Source organism: Micromys minutus (genome assembly GCF_963924665.1).
Source record: "Micromys minutus genome assembly, chromosome: 21".
NCBI lineage: Eukaryota > Metazoa > Chordata > Mammalia > Rodentia > Muridae > Micromys > Micromys minutus.
In genome coordinates, this window is record NC_137956.1 from 30,740,459 (window position 1) to 30,756,751 (window position 16,293).

A 16,293-nucleotide genomic window follows, 5' to 3' on the forward strand; every position below is an offset into this window, starting at 1 on the left:
TAAACCCTTTCCTTCTCAACTTGCTTCTTGCTCATGATATTTTGTGCAGGAATAGACACCCTGACTAAGACACCTACTTCCTGATTATGGATTCAATGGGACCAGCTGCTTTAAGCTTCTTCTGCCTTTTGACTTTCTGCCATAATGACCTCGAACTGTGGGTTCAAATAACCCCTCAAGTTGTTTGTTTGTTTGTTTTTGAGAAAGGGTCTCACTGTGTACCCTTAGCTACCCTGGAACTTGCTAAGTAACAAGTAGCAGGCTAGTCTCAAACTCAGAGACCTGCCTGCTCCTGTCTCCCAGATGTTGGGATTAAATATGTGCACCATCACACCCATTGATAAATTGCTTTTAAAAACATATCACAGGTGTCGAACACCTTTAATCCCAGGCTCAAGAGGCAAAGGCAGGACAGGGTTACATAGTAAGACTCTGTCTCAAAAATTACAAGACCAAAATTTAAAAAGCAGTTAGATAAAAATGCATGTACTTGTTTATTATATGTGTGTGCCAATAAGCTTATGCTATTGCACACGTGGAGCTCAGAGGATAATTTGGTTAGACAAGTTCTTTCCTTCTCCCTTCTGTGTCCTGGGTTCATGGACCCAGGTTGTCAGGCTTGGCCGCAAATGGCTTAACTCACTGATCCATCTTGTCAGCCCCTTAAGTTGCTTTTGTCAATGTATTATCACAGCAACAGGAAAAGAGACTAAGAGACCAATTATACCCATAGCTGCATGGTGTCTAGTTCCGTTGATCACATATGTACTAACCATCTTCCTAGACTGGGAACCATTCATGAACATATGCCAACCACAGCTTCTTTGCAGCCTCTGTGGAGGTTCTCCCTTTTCCATTCTGAGTGAGAATAGCTGCAGGGTGATCAGAATCAGCTAGAGTTGCCTTGCCTGGAGCATCGTCTCAGATGGCCTTCTGAAGCTGCTGTGATTTAGAAAGGCCTCCTGACACTGTGGTTGAAGCTTTGACAGCATTGGTGATTGTAGTGTTGTCTTTGCAACTGGAACAGTTCTTCAGAGAGATTAGGGAGTACTCCCATAGCATGACTGTCCTAAACAAAGGAGAAAACCAGTAGGCAGAGCAGGAGCTTGTGTTGCTCAGTTTCCTGTCCTTAAGCTCCTGCTGCCGCAGCTACCGTGGTTTGTGCCCTTGACCTGTGAGCCGAAATCATCTTTTCATCCCTACGTTTCATTTGTCAGCTGTTTTCTCATAGTAACAAGCTAAAGAACTTATCTATCCTTTGTCACCTAATTTTTTAGACTTGGACCTCCTCCCTCCTCCACCGTGTGTTTGTATGTGTAGATTGAACTCAGGATTCATGAATACCAAGCCAGCATTCTACCACTGACTATACCCCATCAACAAAGAAAAATCTTTTAAATAAATTTTAAGTCACAAGTGTACTCAATTCTCAGGTGTCATTGACAATTTTTTTGCACCTCTCTAGTTGATTCTCTTCATGAGGAAATATGGCAGCATAAGGTAAATTACTAAATGGTACTTCCTATCATCCCAATTCTGAGGATGCTGAAGCAGGATTCCATCTAATGATGGAACGGGATGTATAGTGAGTGTCTGTCTCAGAAAAATGATTAATATTGAACATTGTAGACATGGTTGTTTTTATTATAAATGCTTAATAATTACTGTATCAGAAGTCTCTGTAGATTACTTTTGTTTGTTTTCTTTGTGACTTTTTATGCAGCTTTTTCTTTTTGTTCTTTTTTAAAAGATATTTATCTTCAGTCCAGGCTGGTTCTGGACCTCATCATGTAGCTGTCCTGGTTGGGTGTTTGCTTTTGTTTGTTTGTTGTTGATTTTGTCAACTTGACAGAAGTTAGTTATCTGAGAGGAGGAAGCTGTAGTTGAGAAAATGCTTCCCTAAAATTGGTCTGTAGACAGGCCTGTGGGGACATTTTCTTAATTAATGATTGATGTGGAAGGTTCAGCCCATTGTGGGTGGGGCCACTCGTGGTCCTGGGGTGTATAGGCAAGTAGGTTGACCAAGCCAGAAGGAGCAAGCCGTCCTCTGTGGCTTGTGCTTTAGTTTCTGCCCTGATTTCCTGCCCTGACTTCCTGCAGTGATAGAGTGTGTGGGGGGGTAGGACCGAAAAGGGCAGCCTGGTTCCTGGTTGAGCTAAGGCTAGAAACCCCAGAGACCCTGAAGGGACACTAGGGGATTCCCTGATTCCTGGGCACCAGGCCCCTGTCACTAGCCACAGCCCTCCATAGTCACAAATCTAGATCAGTCACATAATGGCACTGCCCCAAACCTCTTCATTAGTAGAGGGTGTGACCTGTGTGGTCTTGTAGGCTCAAGACAGATCTTCATTTTAATGAGGTATCTAAAGGCCTGGAGGGCATAGCCAATAAACTTTTCTTCTAAATTTTTCTTCCCAGACACTCCTCCCTGCAAAAGGTATTTAATCTCAGGCCCATCCTGAGAAGTAGGGTACGGTTTTATTCATCCACTTTCCACCATTACAAAAAAAGCCTTAAAACCATGGACTATTTTTTTTTTTCATTGGGATCTGCCTTGGGGAGCCATGGAGAGCCATGGAGAAGGCCTTCGCTACAGAGCCGTGGTCTAATCTCCTCTGCCCGGATGTCCGAGGACCTGAGAACCAGATGACCCCGACTTCCTGGCAGGCCCAGGGACCCCCGAGCCAGCTCTGGCTGTGTCCCGTGCCTCAGACCTAGGTTCCCCACCCAGGTAGCGGTGTCCCGGTGTTGCCCTACGACCCAATACCAGCCTGGTGAAGTCAACTTGCCAGCTCCCCAAGCGGCTGTGCCCTCTGGCGGGGCAGACATGGGATTCCATAACCCTACATGTAGGGAGCTATATGATGAAATAAATTCTTTCTTCTGCCAGTTGCTTTTGATTAAGGTGTTTTATCACAGCAATAGAAACCTTTGCTAAGCCAGGGAGATCCCAAACTTGTAGTGATCCTCCTGTCTCAGTCTTCTGAGTGCTTGGATTGCAGTTATGAACCTGCAGGTTCTTTTGTATTTTATTTCATGTATGCTCTGGTTATCTTGGACAGTTGTAGATGAGGTGAAACTTTTCTTTCCTTTTCTTTTTTTTTTTTTTTTTTCTTCTTCTTTTTTTTTTTTTTTTTTTAGCGTTAACAATTCCAGGCCCTCAGAGAGGATCTTATTTGCTTTGAACAAGTTCTTGGAAGTACTGTTTATTCAGTATATTTTGGGTGGCTGAATAGTCTAGAAGAGGGAAGCCAGAATCTATGTTAATGGAGTCTGTTCCTTCTTGTCCACACTTACCTTGAGAGTTAAGCTGCTCTAAGGTACAACTTTTAAGATGGAATGGCTTTTGTATTTTGTATTCATTTTCTTAGCTCTTGAGTTTTGTTAAATGTCTATAGAAGAAAAGTAATTTTTGGTCTTTATCTTATTATAAACAAGAGACTGAGTCTCTTGTTGCTCAAAGCTGATCTTGGCTTTGCTATGTAGCTAATCCTGGACTCTTCTGCCTCCTGAGTGTTGGGATTATAGGCATTTACCTTGCTACACCCTACTTATGCAGTACTAAGGACACAACCCAGGGCTTTGTCTGTGCTAGGGAGTGGAGGAAATCCTGAGTGAATGTGTGTTTTGACATGAGTAAGACCAATTGGCCCATGGGAAATAGGTAACAATGTTAACAGTCTGGGTCAGGCTGAAGTTTTCCTTAGGAGTCAGGAGTCACAATGCTTGTTCAGGAAAGATTGGTGAGTTTGGACAAGGACTAGCAACTGGGGCTTTCTCCTGTATCCTTACAGCCTGAGACCGCCTACCTAGGGCTAAACCTTCTCCTGTGCTGTACCTAAAATGGGCTCTGAGGCCCCAGGTTGTAGTGGTAGTGCCGCATTGCATGCGGAGTTCGGTGTCTGCCCTTTATTTCCTCACCACCCCTGGCCAGGTTTCCAAGACTCAGCCTTTTCTTTTCAACGACAAATTTCTCAGCAGATCTACAATGCCTGGTTTATATTCTCTCTGGGAACATGGAACAAGGAACTTAAGTTCCTTCTAGTAGTGACAGTATCACTACCTTCTCCCTCCCTGACGTGTGGTTGATTTGCTGATCCTGTTCAGGGATCCTTCCTGACTTAGTCAACTCTCCCTTCACATGCTCTGCTAGTTGGGGAGTTTTAAGTATGAGCTAAACAGAAATTCTTGTTCCTGGCTTCTGATATACTTAGAGATGAAGACTATGTAACAGTTTTTTGGTATCTCTTCTTATTGGCCCATGAGCTGATCAACTGATTAGGAACTGTGGATTAGACAAAGTTCTTTTAGATCTTTCAATAGAAACTCCTTAATTTTTAACACTTCAGTATTCTCACAATCTTTTCAAAATATCTTAGATTAGGCATGGTGGCCCATACCTGTGAGTTCTAGCACCTACAGGCAGAGGCAGGTGATCTCAGAGCCCAGCCTGGTCTACATAGTGAATTCTAGACAGCCAGGGCAACATACAGAGACCCTGTGATTCATTTCTCTCTCTTTCTGTGTTTGTTTGTATATATATCTGTATGTGCATATATACATATCCTTTTAAACAGTTACTTCTCTCAGTCTTTATATGAAAAACCTGTGTGTGTATTATATATATATATATATATATATGTGTGTGTGTGTGTGTGTATTATATATATATGTGTGTGTGTATATATATATATATATATATATATATATATATATATATATATATATATATATATTAGGGGACAAATTACTAAAAGACATTTTAAATACAGATTTTGTTTTCACCAGGCAGGCCTTAAACTCAGGTCTACCTGCTTCTCCTTTCTAAATGCTAGGATCAATAGTGTGGCACCATGCCCATCTTAAATATAGATTGCAAACATGAGTATTTAAGAAGGAAAGAGGCACTCAGGAAGAAAGTAAATCATGCCTGAGAACATGGGTGTTGGTTTGTCTCAGCAAGTATACCCTACATACAATTTTCTTTGTGTCTAAGAGTGACGCTGTAGTTCTGTTTTCCTGAGGCCTTGGAGTGTAGGTGAGCACACCACACTAGTTTTGTGCAGACTAGAGAATGAACCCAGCACTGTCCATGTGCTAGACAAGCATTGTGTCAACTGAGCTTCAGCCCTGGACCTCTTGTAACTGCTGTTGCACTTTTTCTTTTTTATTTAGGGAACTCAAATATTTTTATTGCCGATCTCTACTTCAGATTCTACAAAAGAACCGCTGTCTACAGTAGCTTCAAAACCCCAGGATTCTAGCCTTTTATCAAACAGACTCATGATTGAAAAACAGGTAAACTAAAAATATTTTAAGTCACTATTTTTCAAAGTATGTTCAAAAGAGTGCTTGGTGTTTAAATATGAAAATTTTTACTTTAGAAAAGGTTGTTTGGTGGTACTGGGGAAATGGTTCAGTGGTTAAGAATATACACTGCTTTTCCAGAGAACCTGAGTTCAGCTCCCAGTACCTCCATTATATAGTTCCCAATCACTAACTCCAGCTCCAGGGAATCCAACACTATCTTCTGGCCTCTGCAGGCACCTGCACTCACTTGAACATATTGCCCCCCCAACTCCACCTATCCCCAAATACATGCACAAGAGCATGTAATTAGAAATCCGTCGTAAAAGATTGGTTAAATAACGGGAAAATTGCAGAATAAGGACTGTCAAGTGTCTTTGTTACTAAAGCTTTCTCAGCTGTGTCAGCCTCCAGGAGAGTCTGACAGAACGTTCCCTCCTTAACAGAAGCCTGAACGCCTTACTCGGCTGCGGTAGTGTACGTGTTGGACAGTGCCATTTCCACATGTTTTCATTAGTAATTATTTTTTTGAAATTTATAAATTTATGTTGTATTTTTTAAAACCTTATTTTAAAGAGGGTGATTTATCTTAAATCACACACAAGAAAAGCTCCTTCCAAATCTGACTTTCCTGTGTTGTTTTCAGTGCAAGGGATGCTGTTCTGGTACCTTCACTTCCCAAGGATCCCAGCACTCATGATTACTCATCTGATCTGACCTGAACAAAAACTTAAAACACACACACACACACACACACACACACACACACACAAAACCCTCGTGTGCTCTGAAGTCTTATAATATAATCAACTTACATTTGAAGGATTTAATATAAAACACAACAGTGACGTCAGTATGTTCCTAGGGCTGGGAAGCTGAAAGATGTCCTTGAATAAGATCCTGAATTTGGGGCAGAATGGTCTCATTAGAGCTGCTGCAGTTTTCTGGAGTATGTAGTGGGTCTATATACTCCAGAACCCCAGCCACACAGAGGTCCTTTGTGCATCTCCCTGCTCAGTGACAGGGATGTGGTTCTTCTCAAGCCCTTTCTTTATGCTGCTAGTCTTCCTTTCCAGATCCCCAGGGCTGTGTCCTTTACAGTCTCCAGAAGTGAACAGATGCATCGGCTTCTCTCTTACTGTGGTTCCCTCACTCACAGTTTCCACAGTCTGCACAGAATGTCGAATGTCCCGTATTTCCAGTCACAGACAGTCCGCCATCTTCAAGGAAGTTCACCAGGACAGAGACGGGATCTGTAGTTAGAAGCCATTCTTTACACTTCTCCTCCTCACCGGCATCACTCTCACTTCCTTATACACACAATCCTCCCATTCTGAGGGGCTTTTCCTCATCCCTTCACTCATGGTCACCAGCTGGCTGGATCTGCTCTTTCTAGGTGATTCTCCGCAGGGTTTATGCCAATTTCCTCATAAATGTTGAGGACATGCTCTCGAAGCTCTAAAGCTTCTCTAAGTCCTGCCTTGAGGCCACAATACCCAGAGCTTTGTGCAATCTAGGGAAACACCACACAGATACCTGGCTACCTTCCTACTTAATTCACATGCTACCAAGCACTGGTTATTATTTTTAAGGTTTTTTATTATTATTGCTTCTTATTTTTAAGGTTTATTATTATTGCTTCTGATTATATATGGAGGGGAGGTATGTGTATGGTTTCTAATGAGACTGGAGGCATCGAATCTCTGAGGCTGGAGTTCCAGGCAGTTGTGAGCTGACATGGGTCCTAGATACAGAACTTGGGTCCACTTTAAGAGCGGAGGAGTAATGTGCTCTTAACCCTGAGCCATCTCTTCAGGTCTTGTTTTCAGTATCTGCAAATTGCTGTATTCTTTCTCTCGAGACACAAGATAAAGCCTGGAAGATGGTTCAGACTAATGTTTTGTAAGCACGAGCCCTGCAGGTGGTCATGGTCATTTCTATAGTGCCATCAGGATAGTAGGTAGGTGGGTGGATGGGTATAGATACGGGAGGATTGCCAGAATTTGCTGGCCACCAGCCTAGTTCAAGGTTTAATGAGAGGCTCTACAGTAGAGAGTGACAGACCAAGACATTTAAAGCCTCTCCTACTGGCCTTCACACATGCGCACATTCATTTCATACAATTACAAGAGGCATCAGAGAACAACATGTATTATTCGTTCATGTGAAATGTGTGACCTTAAGCAAAGCCTTTTGTTTTAAATAAGTTTAGTGGACTCAAAATCCTTTGAGATAGTCACACAATGATTTTGGAATTTAGGACATCAGTGATAATTTAGTCCTTTATCCAACAAAGTAGTCAAGCTGTGTGACCAGAAACCTTAGGAATAAATGAGAGAAGAGTTATATATAAGAAAATAGAAGAGAGAAGTATAAATAATCATAAAGATGTCTCTGGCTGTGAGTCATGCTAGGAAACCATCAGGGTAACTTAAAACATTTTTTCAGTTTTAAGAAATATATGTATGTTTGTATGCCAACATATATATGTGTGTGTAGGAGGTTGTGGAGGTAAGGCCAGAAGTGGCATTGGATCTCTTGAAACACAAATTACAGATGGTTATGAGCTGCCGTGTGGGTCTTGGGCACAGAGCCTGAGTTCTCTGCGGGAGCAGTAAATGCTCTTAACTCTAAGCAATCTCTCCAGGCTCTCTCATCCCTGTCCCCTTTTTGAGATAAGATCTGACTATATAGTCCATGCTGGCTTCCAACTCAGTGTCTTCTTCTTGCCTCCTGAAGGCTGGAATCAAAGGTATGTGCCGCCATGCACAGCAGTTGATAAGTTTTTTCTTTAATAATTTAAGAATTTATTAATTGGTGTTAGCTCATTGGTTTTGCTACCTCACTTTAAGCTCTACCTCGCTACCAGCCTCTGCCCCGATTCCCTTGCACCAGTTAATTTTAACATGCCTTTGCTAACTCAATGACTGGGCACTCCTGAACCCCCCATACCATCCCTGGCATAACTGGGTAGAGTGGCCATTGGCCATTCCAACTGAAAACTCACTTGGCTGGTTGGCCTTTCTCCTGCCACTCCTCCTCCTTTTTTTTTTTTTTTTTTTTTTTTGTTCACACCTGTTACTGCAAATTCTAACTCCAGGAAAGATGTTCCTCTGGGAATTTACTTTAGGTCAAGGTCAGGCTGTTTGGTACAGGGCTACACCCACCTCAGGAAAGTTCAGCCACACAGGAGCCTTTCCCCAGACCGTCTCCCTCTTCTTCCATTTTCCTGATTCTCCATGTCCTCCTGTGAAATTCTTAAGTGTCATGTCCCATCTTTAGTCATTGGTCAATGGTATTTTATTGATTGATCAAGAAACAGTTGGGGAACAGGACTTTAGCATCAGAATCACCCCCTTCATAAGTGTTTGTAGTTTATATTTTATTTACTGTAGAGAAAAGTTGTTTTTGCTTTTTTGTGTGTGTGTTTTTTAAGACAGGGTTTCTTTGACCCTAGATGTACTGGAACTTGCTCAGTACATCAGGAAGACTTTGGATTCATAAAGCTCTATCTTTCTGTGTCCTCCTAATGCTGAGATTAAAGACATGTGCCACCACACCCAACTAAAAACGTTGAAATTCTTAAAATTTTCAACATGATAAAAATAAAACAACTTAAAAACCTTTAAAGGTGGAGCTGGAGAGATGGCTCAGCACTTACAAGTGCTTGCTGCCCCTGAAGATGACTCTGCTCAGTTCAGGTGGCTCATCACTGTCTGTCGATCCAGTGCTGTCTTGGCTTCTCACATATGTGGTTTACATACAACTTATTGAAACACACACATACACAAAGTAAAAGTAATAAGTCCTTAAAAACAACTTTAAAGATGTATGGAGTAAAACTAGACTTTAAAATAGCTATTGTTACCCACATGGTAGCTCACAACTGTCTGTAACTCTAGTTCTAGGGGATTTGAGACTCTCTGACCTCCTTAGGCACCAGGCACAGACATACATGTAGGCAAAACACTCATATACATACCAAAAAGATGTCTTTATGTTAAAATAATAAAACTTAGTATCATATTGGTACAGAATAGCTCTCAGTATTGTCAAGCCAACAAGAAGAAGCTAACAACTAGCAGGTGGGGCTGGAAAGATGGCTGTTCTTCCAGAGGTCCTGAGTTCAAATCCCAGCAACCACATGGTGGCTCACAACCATCTGTAATGCCCTCCTCTGGTGTGTCTGGAGATAGCTACATTGTGCTTATATATAATAAACAAATCTTAAAAAACAAAACCAAAAAAACTTCACTAATCCCTTGGTCACAAAAGTTACGGTTTTTAACTCTCCCTGATCCTGCAGAGCTGGTGAGAGCTGATGTCTGTTTAGCCAGATAATTACTCCTATTGGTATGCGTATGAACATTCTCTGTTGTGATCTTATTCTATTTATAATTTGAATTTGTGTGTGAACCTGGGATGAACTTTTTACCATGTGATCATGTGTTCTGAAAGATGTGTAAGTGCTGAGGACAGAGAGGAGACAGAAGTGAACACAAGAACTTAGAGGTGAAGGCACTAGGAATGGTCCACTGTGACGTCAGAGCAGGAGAGCAGGATTAGAAGGAGAATGCAGAGTGAATGACTTAGGAACTATAAGGCAACTTAAAAAATTGAGAGCAATATGCAGAATGCAGAGGAAAGAGGAAGATGAAGCTGCAGAGAGCAGAAGGAGCAGACAGGCTTTTCTTTTCTTACTAGCAAGGCAGACTTAGTCTTACTAAAGAGAGCAGAGCTTTCTTCTTACAGACTTGTATTTAATTCATTTAACATTAAAAGGGTAGAAGCATTTTTTTCCTCAATGCAATAAAGATTGGTGCTCATTTTTCATCCAGAATTAGTTCTTTTTGCACTCACGCTTGATCTTTTGCTCCATATACATATGTAAGTATGGGTGTGTGTGTGTGTGTATGTATGTATGTATGTAATTATGAGTATGAAAACTGGGCTCAGTTGGTTTGAATGGAGATTTAATGTGTATGCATGAATCTGTATATGAATATATGTGAGTTTAATCCATATTTGCTGTGTAAGAGTTTTTTCCTTCTATGAGTGATTCTCTTCTCCTGGTCCAATACAAGTTTATTGCTTCAAACTTCCTCCTAGCCTGACAAGCAAGCAGCATATGGACAGAAGGAAAAGGCTCTAGCAATTAATTCTTTACTTAATACCCTGTTCTTTTCTGGTGAGGTGTTATATGCCAGAGACTGCAGTGGCCCAAAGGCAGGTCAGCTACAGTAGCAAAGTGACTTCGTTATACCGCAACCCTAAATATCTCCTAAGACCAAGGCTTACCCTTGCTGACACTCTTCCCCTTTCACTGCCTCAAAAAGTAGAACAGCCCGGGGCAGGCACCCTGCCAGGTACCTGGTCAACTGGCAAAAAGCAGGCAATTAAGATCTTTGGTTCCAGTCTCCTTTGCTTCTAGTTTCTGGAATTTTCCATTCGTTTATTCTTGTTGGGGGACTGTCTTAGTCAGGGTTTGTATTCCTGCACAAAATATCATGACCAAGAAGCACGTTGGGGAGGAAAGGGTTTATTCAGCTTACACTTTTACACTGCTGTTCATCACCAAAGAAAGTCAGGACTGGAACTCAAGCAGGTCAGGAATCAGGAGCTGATGCAGAGGCCATGGAGAGATGTTTCTTACTGGCTTGCTTCCCCTGGCTTACTCAGCCTGCTTTCTTATAGAACCCAGGTCTATTAGCCCAGGGATGGCACCACCCACAGTGGGCTGGGCCCTCCCACCCTTGATCTCTAATTGAGAAAATGCCTTACAGCTGGATCTCATGGAGGCATTTCCTCAAGGGAGGCTCCTTTCTCTGTGATAACTCCAGCTTGTGTCAAGTTGACACAAAACCAGCCAGTACAGTGACTAAGTCAGATGCTGATAGAGATGTTAAGCCAGCATTTTCTCTGTCCTGCCCTTCTCAGCCTCAGGAGTGGACAGATTCTCAACTGATGCTTCAGCTACTTTCATATCTCTGCCATCTTGTGGTTCAGAGTTCTTTGGGCATCTCCATGGATAATAGATGTTGCTCAGTGTGATGCCTATGTTGAGGTGACTGTTAGGTCTCATCTCTGATTTTCCTTGTCTTTGTTGCCTTCTTCATGCTGTCTTTGGTGAAGAGAGTCCCATAAAATCATGCTTTATAACACCATGATTAGTCTATCTTACTGGTCTGACTTGCTCTCCTGTGCCCTGAGTATTAACAACCTTCCTTACTTCCCTGTACAGGAGGATTTGAAATACCATGGTTGATACCCATAGAATCTTCTTGTGTTGTGGGGTTGGAAACTAACTTTACCTGGAGTGAAGCCTGAGGTGTTGGGCTCTCTGATCCTTCCTTCTTTCTCCCAATCTCACTGTTCTGGTAATTGCATGGAGGACCCCTGTGAGGTGAATATCATCTATAATGGAATTTCCTGTCTTGAACCAGAACTCCACAGGGCCTGTAACATTTGCTTCTTTCCCACCCTTTTCTTTAACAGTATTAAACTCAAGACTGTATTTCCAAAAGGTTCTTCTTGGGCTTTTTTTTTATGTGAATCTGTTGGGGGCATACATCATCTTTGGTGTGTCATTCTTGTTGATGAAACCAGATCCATTTCTTATAGTGAACTGATGTAGTATCCTAGTGCCTCTCTTGTCCCCTGCTGCTGCGTGCTACTTATGGAGCCCAGCTAGGTGTCTGGGGGTGAGGAGGAAGAGGTGGCTGCTGGGTCTCTGTCTTGCTGTTCAGTTTTGAGTTGATGGTGATTGAGGTAGGCTCTGGCTGCTGAGGCTTCACTAGGGATGTGATTGATGGTCAGGAGACTGGAGACTAGGTGTGGCTGCTTAGGCATCTCCCTGTCCTACTGTTATAGATCAAAATGGCTGATCAGTCAATAGAAGAAACATCAAACATCACAGGGTTTGAGAGTTTTGAGTAACTGCACAGTGTGTTCACAAATGCCTTTTTTGCCTGTTCTGGGACTTTGAGGATGGCACCTTCAGAAGCAAGCAAAGAGACTTCTGAGGTAACTGAAGCTTGTCTGAACTCACAGCAAGCAAGATGATTTCCAGAACTATCCACGAAGTTTCTAACCATCAAAATCCAGTAAAGTATAGAACATTAAGATACAGGTTTTGAAATGTAAACAATTAAATGATTAATAAAAAAGATACAGGCTTATCTTATAAGTACCAACAGTGGCTCCTTCCACTTGTGCTTGTTCAGCGGGCAGGAACTGGGGGTGGGGCTTCACCTGAGCCCCTCTTATCAGTGCACTAAAGGATGACTCTGGTATTAAATTGTAGTGAAAAAAAAATAAATTTAGAAAATTAGTGTTACTTTATATTGGTAAAGAAATGAATCCTAGGTTCTGTTGCTGTGACCCAGCTGGCTGCTCATGCTCCATTTTGACCTTGAGTGGCCTGGGGAAGGTCTGACTCTTCATTTTCTTTCCTTTGATGTTTGCCTGCAGATTTCATTCACTATCTACTTGACCATCATGACTTTTCTCATTGGCTTTTCCTTGAGCTTTGTCACTTCCTCCATGTGTGTCTTTGGTGTCTCTCTCTCTCTCTCTCTCTCTCTCTCTCTCTCTCTCTCTTTTCATTTGCAGCTCAGCAAACCATTTCATGATTTGTTTGTATAGTACTTGTTTGAACAGTTCAGGATCACTCTCTGCATCTGTAGGCTTTTCTTCCTTTAATCCCCTGTCCTTTAACAATGTGGGGTGTTTTTTGCCAGAATTACATCCAGCGCCCTCTTCTGTTCCTGATACAGGAGCAACTTGTAAGTTTTGTCCACAGCTTCATAAGTCTTTTGTGCTGAACAACATCCTTTTGTCAGGACACAGCAATATTACACAACTGCCAACCTCTCTTTGATCTATTCATCTGTTTCTTCAGGAGTAGCTGGACAATCTCAAATGCCTTCACAGTAAAGAGGAACCTGGAAAGATCAATCTTTCAATCCGATTTTTGGATGTAGAATTTAATTTCTCTTCTGCTTGTTTAATATCACTGCTTCTGCTACTTGCCCAGAGTCTGCCCCTTTGGAAGTGGCTGTTCCCTAGTCAGCCCTCACATGTACCTTGATTTCTTTTTTCATCATTGTTGAAGGGACACTTGTTTCCCAGTGCCTAGTTTTAGTTTTCAGTTGTGTCGTTTTGAGTATGGCCTGACTTTATTTAATTAGACTTATCTGTTTCCCTGAAATTACAGTTGTTTTTGTTTTAATTTCCCACTAAGGCCTACATGTGAATATTTTGTATAATGCAATAATTTAATCATTTGCATATTTCTATTCTGTTGCTAGTTTTAGTAAAAACATCTGTTTTGTTTTATTTTTAATTTAATACATAAATTTAATATTAAATCCAGGCATGACATGCACACCTTTCATTCCAGCACTGAGGAAGCAGAGGCAGTCACATTTCTTTAAGTTCAAGTCTGACCTGGTCTAACATTGCCAGTTTGAGTCCATCCAGGGCTACATAGTGAAACCCTATCTGGAGGGAAAAAATTTATAAAACCTTCTGAGTGCTGGACAGATGGCTTGCTAGTCTTCCACAGAACACAGCAGCCATGTCATGTGGCTCACAACCACCTCAAACTCAAGGGACTGACACTTGTCTGGCCTTTGCAGGCAGCTGAATTTAATGTGCTCATACCTACATGCAGACACACAAACAAACATGTACATCTAAAAATCAAAAGTCTTTTTGATAAAAGGTTCTTTTCTGGAAACATAGGGAGCCATATAGAAGGTTTTTCTCCACATCTTAAAGTGATTCCTCTTTTTCTCTACTGTGCTTATAGCAGGAGGAAGCAGAATGGGAAAGCATCAACGGGCTGTTAATGACGCATGGCTTCAAACCTTTGTGCCTAGTCAAAGGAGCAGATCTCAGAGGTAACTACCTGATTTGCTACTGCTGTTTTTTGTTTGTTTGTTTATCTTAAAATGGTTTTACCTTCTCTTCAGTTTTACCATCTCATATGTTTATATATATGAGTATATACAATTTTTTACAATGCAGATTTCATCGTTTTTGACAAACAATCATCACAAAGAATGAGGCAGATTTTGAAAACACTGATGGAAGAAACAACACGTCAGCAGAGCATGATACAGGAGCTCATAGAGACAAACCAGCAGCTGAAGTAAGAAAGTGGGGAGTGCCCCGGGAGCTGTTTGCATGGATTCTAAACACAGCTCTCTGAAGAGGATCCTGAAATTTCATTATACTTAGATATGAGTGTTTTTGTTAGCATGTATGCAAATGTACCATGTGGGTGCCTGAGCCCTCAGTGTTCAGAAGAGGGTATAAGATCCTCTGGAACTGGAGTTATGAATGATTGTGAACCATGGTTTGCATGCTGGGAACTGAATTTGGGTCCTCTGGAAGAGTAGCCAGTGCTTGTAACCACTGAACCATCTCTTGAAACCCTCTGAAATTTCATTTGTATTAAATGTAAAACATAACATTTTTACAGATAAATGAGAAAACATTGAGTAATAACTTTAGGTAGCACTTAGCATTGATGTGTATGGTACCTTCTGTTTCTATTACTCTCTCCTGTAACACTTAGCACTTAGCACTGATGTGTATGGTACCTCTGTTTCTATTACTCTCTCCTGTAAGAGACAAGATTAGATATGTCAGGGTCACAGCTGCAGACCTGTTAGAAGATAGAAGTGTTGAGTCTGGGCTACAGTTCAGTGCTAATTATTCTAATTTTTGATTCTCAACACAAAAACAAAAAAGAAATGTTAAGAATGTGAAGACATTTAGGAAAGTAAGCTACTATATGGCATGTATGATCTGGTTTATTTTAACCCTGAGGGAAGAAATTGTGTCTGTTAAATAGAAGTGAACTTCAGCTAGAACAGAACCGAGCAGCACACCAGGAAGAGCGAGCCAATGACCTGCAGCAGATTATGGACAGTGTGAAATCCAAAATTGGTGAATTGGAAGATGAATCCCTAAACAGGGTTTTCCAGCAACAAAATAGAATAAAAGACCTTCAAAAGGAATATAAAATGTTACAGGTATTGTATTGAATTATATATTTTGTTATTTGATGGTTAGTGTTGAAATAGTTCATCATAATTCCAAGTAATTTCCATATGCCTTCCATGTTGTATGTATGTGGCAGAGAGGTCAAGGAAATCCAAATGTTTTGGTGTATGTGGATAGATTGTTAGAAGAAAGCAGTTAACATTGGCATAGGCCAGTAATGTTAATAGTGGTCTTTTCTATTTAGTACCCCATTTTGACATTCGTCTATGTGGCTACTTGTTGTAGTTTCATGAGTATTCCTAAAAGATTCATGTGTGTGTCTATGTGAATGTATGCCATGAATGAACGGGTGTCTTTGGAGGCTGGAAGAGGGTGTTATGTCTCCTGGACCTGGAGTTACAGGAGCTTGTGAGCTGATGGTTATGGATGCTGGAAACTGAATTCAGGTCCTCTAGAAGAGCAGGAAGTGCTTGTAACTACTGAGTCTTTCAGCATCCCACACTGCACTATTGCATAGCTCATTATGCCTGCACAGGGATTTTCCTGCACTTGTAAATCTAAGTCTACTTTATAGCAGCCATAATAACATGTTTAGAGTCATCGCGTCCTGCATGTAGGTAACAGTGCCTGAATATATCTCATATTGCTCTGTAATGAGCTCAGATTTCACTGTAAATACCATATAATACTCAATATCCCATGAATATTATAGAAGTCAGTTATCTGCAAAGAAGTCCTAGTATAATGTATATGTAATAATATCACAATATCCTGAATACAATTTTTGACCTATATTGAGCATATATATTGCCCTGTACACAGCTCACAGTGCCTTCATCTAGGCCATAATGTTTCATTTGGAGTTTATGGTGTCCAGAATAGGTCTTATAGTGCACCTGTGTGTGGAAGCATTTTCTTAATTGGTGATTTCTGTGGGAGGCCCCAGACTATAGTGGGTGAGGCCACTTCTGG

At 41.3% G+C, this 16,293-nt stretch overlaps 1 protein-coding gene and 1 pseudogene across 2 annotated transcripts in view; one reads left to right on the plus strand and one right to left on the minus strand.

Moving 5' to 3' along the window:
* The first annotated feature begins 5,268 nt into the window (after positions 1–5,268).
* CEP70 (centrosomal protein 70) overlaps positions 5,269–16,293 on the plus strand; it is a 50,172-nt gene continuing 39,147 nt past the window's right edge. Inside the window, exons 1-4 of the mRNA XM_080934543.1 lie at positions 5,269–5,298; positions 14,120–14,210; positions 14,338–14,461; positions 15,170–15,350. Of these exons, the coding sequence (XP_080790669.1) occupies positions 5,284–5,298; positions 14,120–14,210; positions 14,338–14,461; positions 15,170–15,350 (411 nt within the window). The 5' untranslated portion in view covers positions 5,269–5,283. The remainder of the gene's footprint in view (positions 5,299–14,119; positions 14,211–14,337; positions 14,462–15,169; positions 15,351–16,293) is intronic.
* LOC308434152 (gem-associated protein 6-like) lies at positions 6,169–6,671 on the minus strand (annotated as a pseudogene). Its single transcript has one exon. The product of its transcript is annotated as a gem-associated protein 6-like (transcript).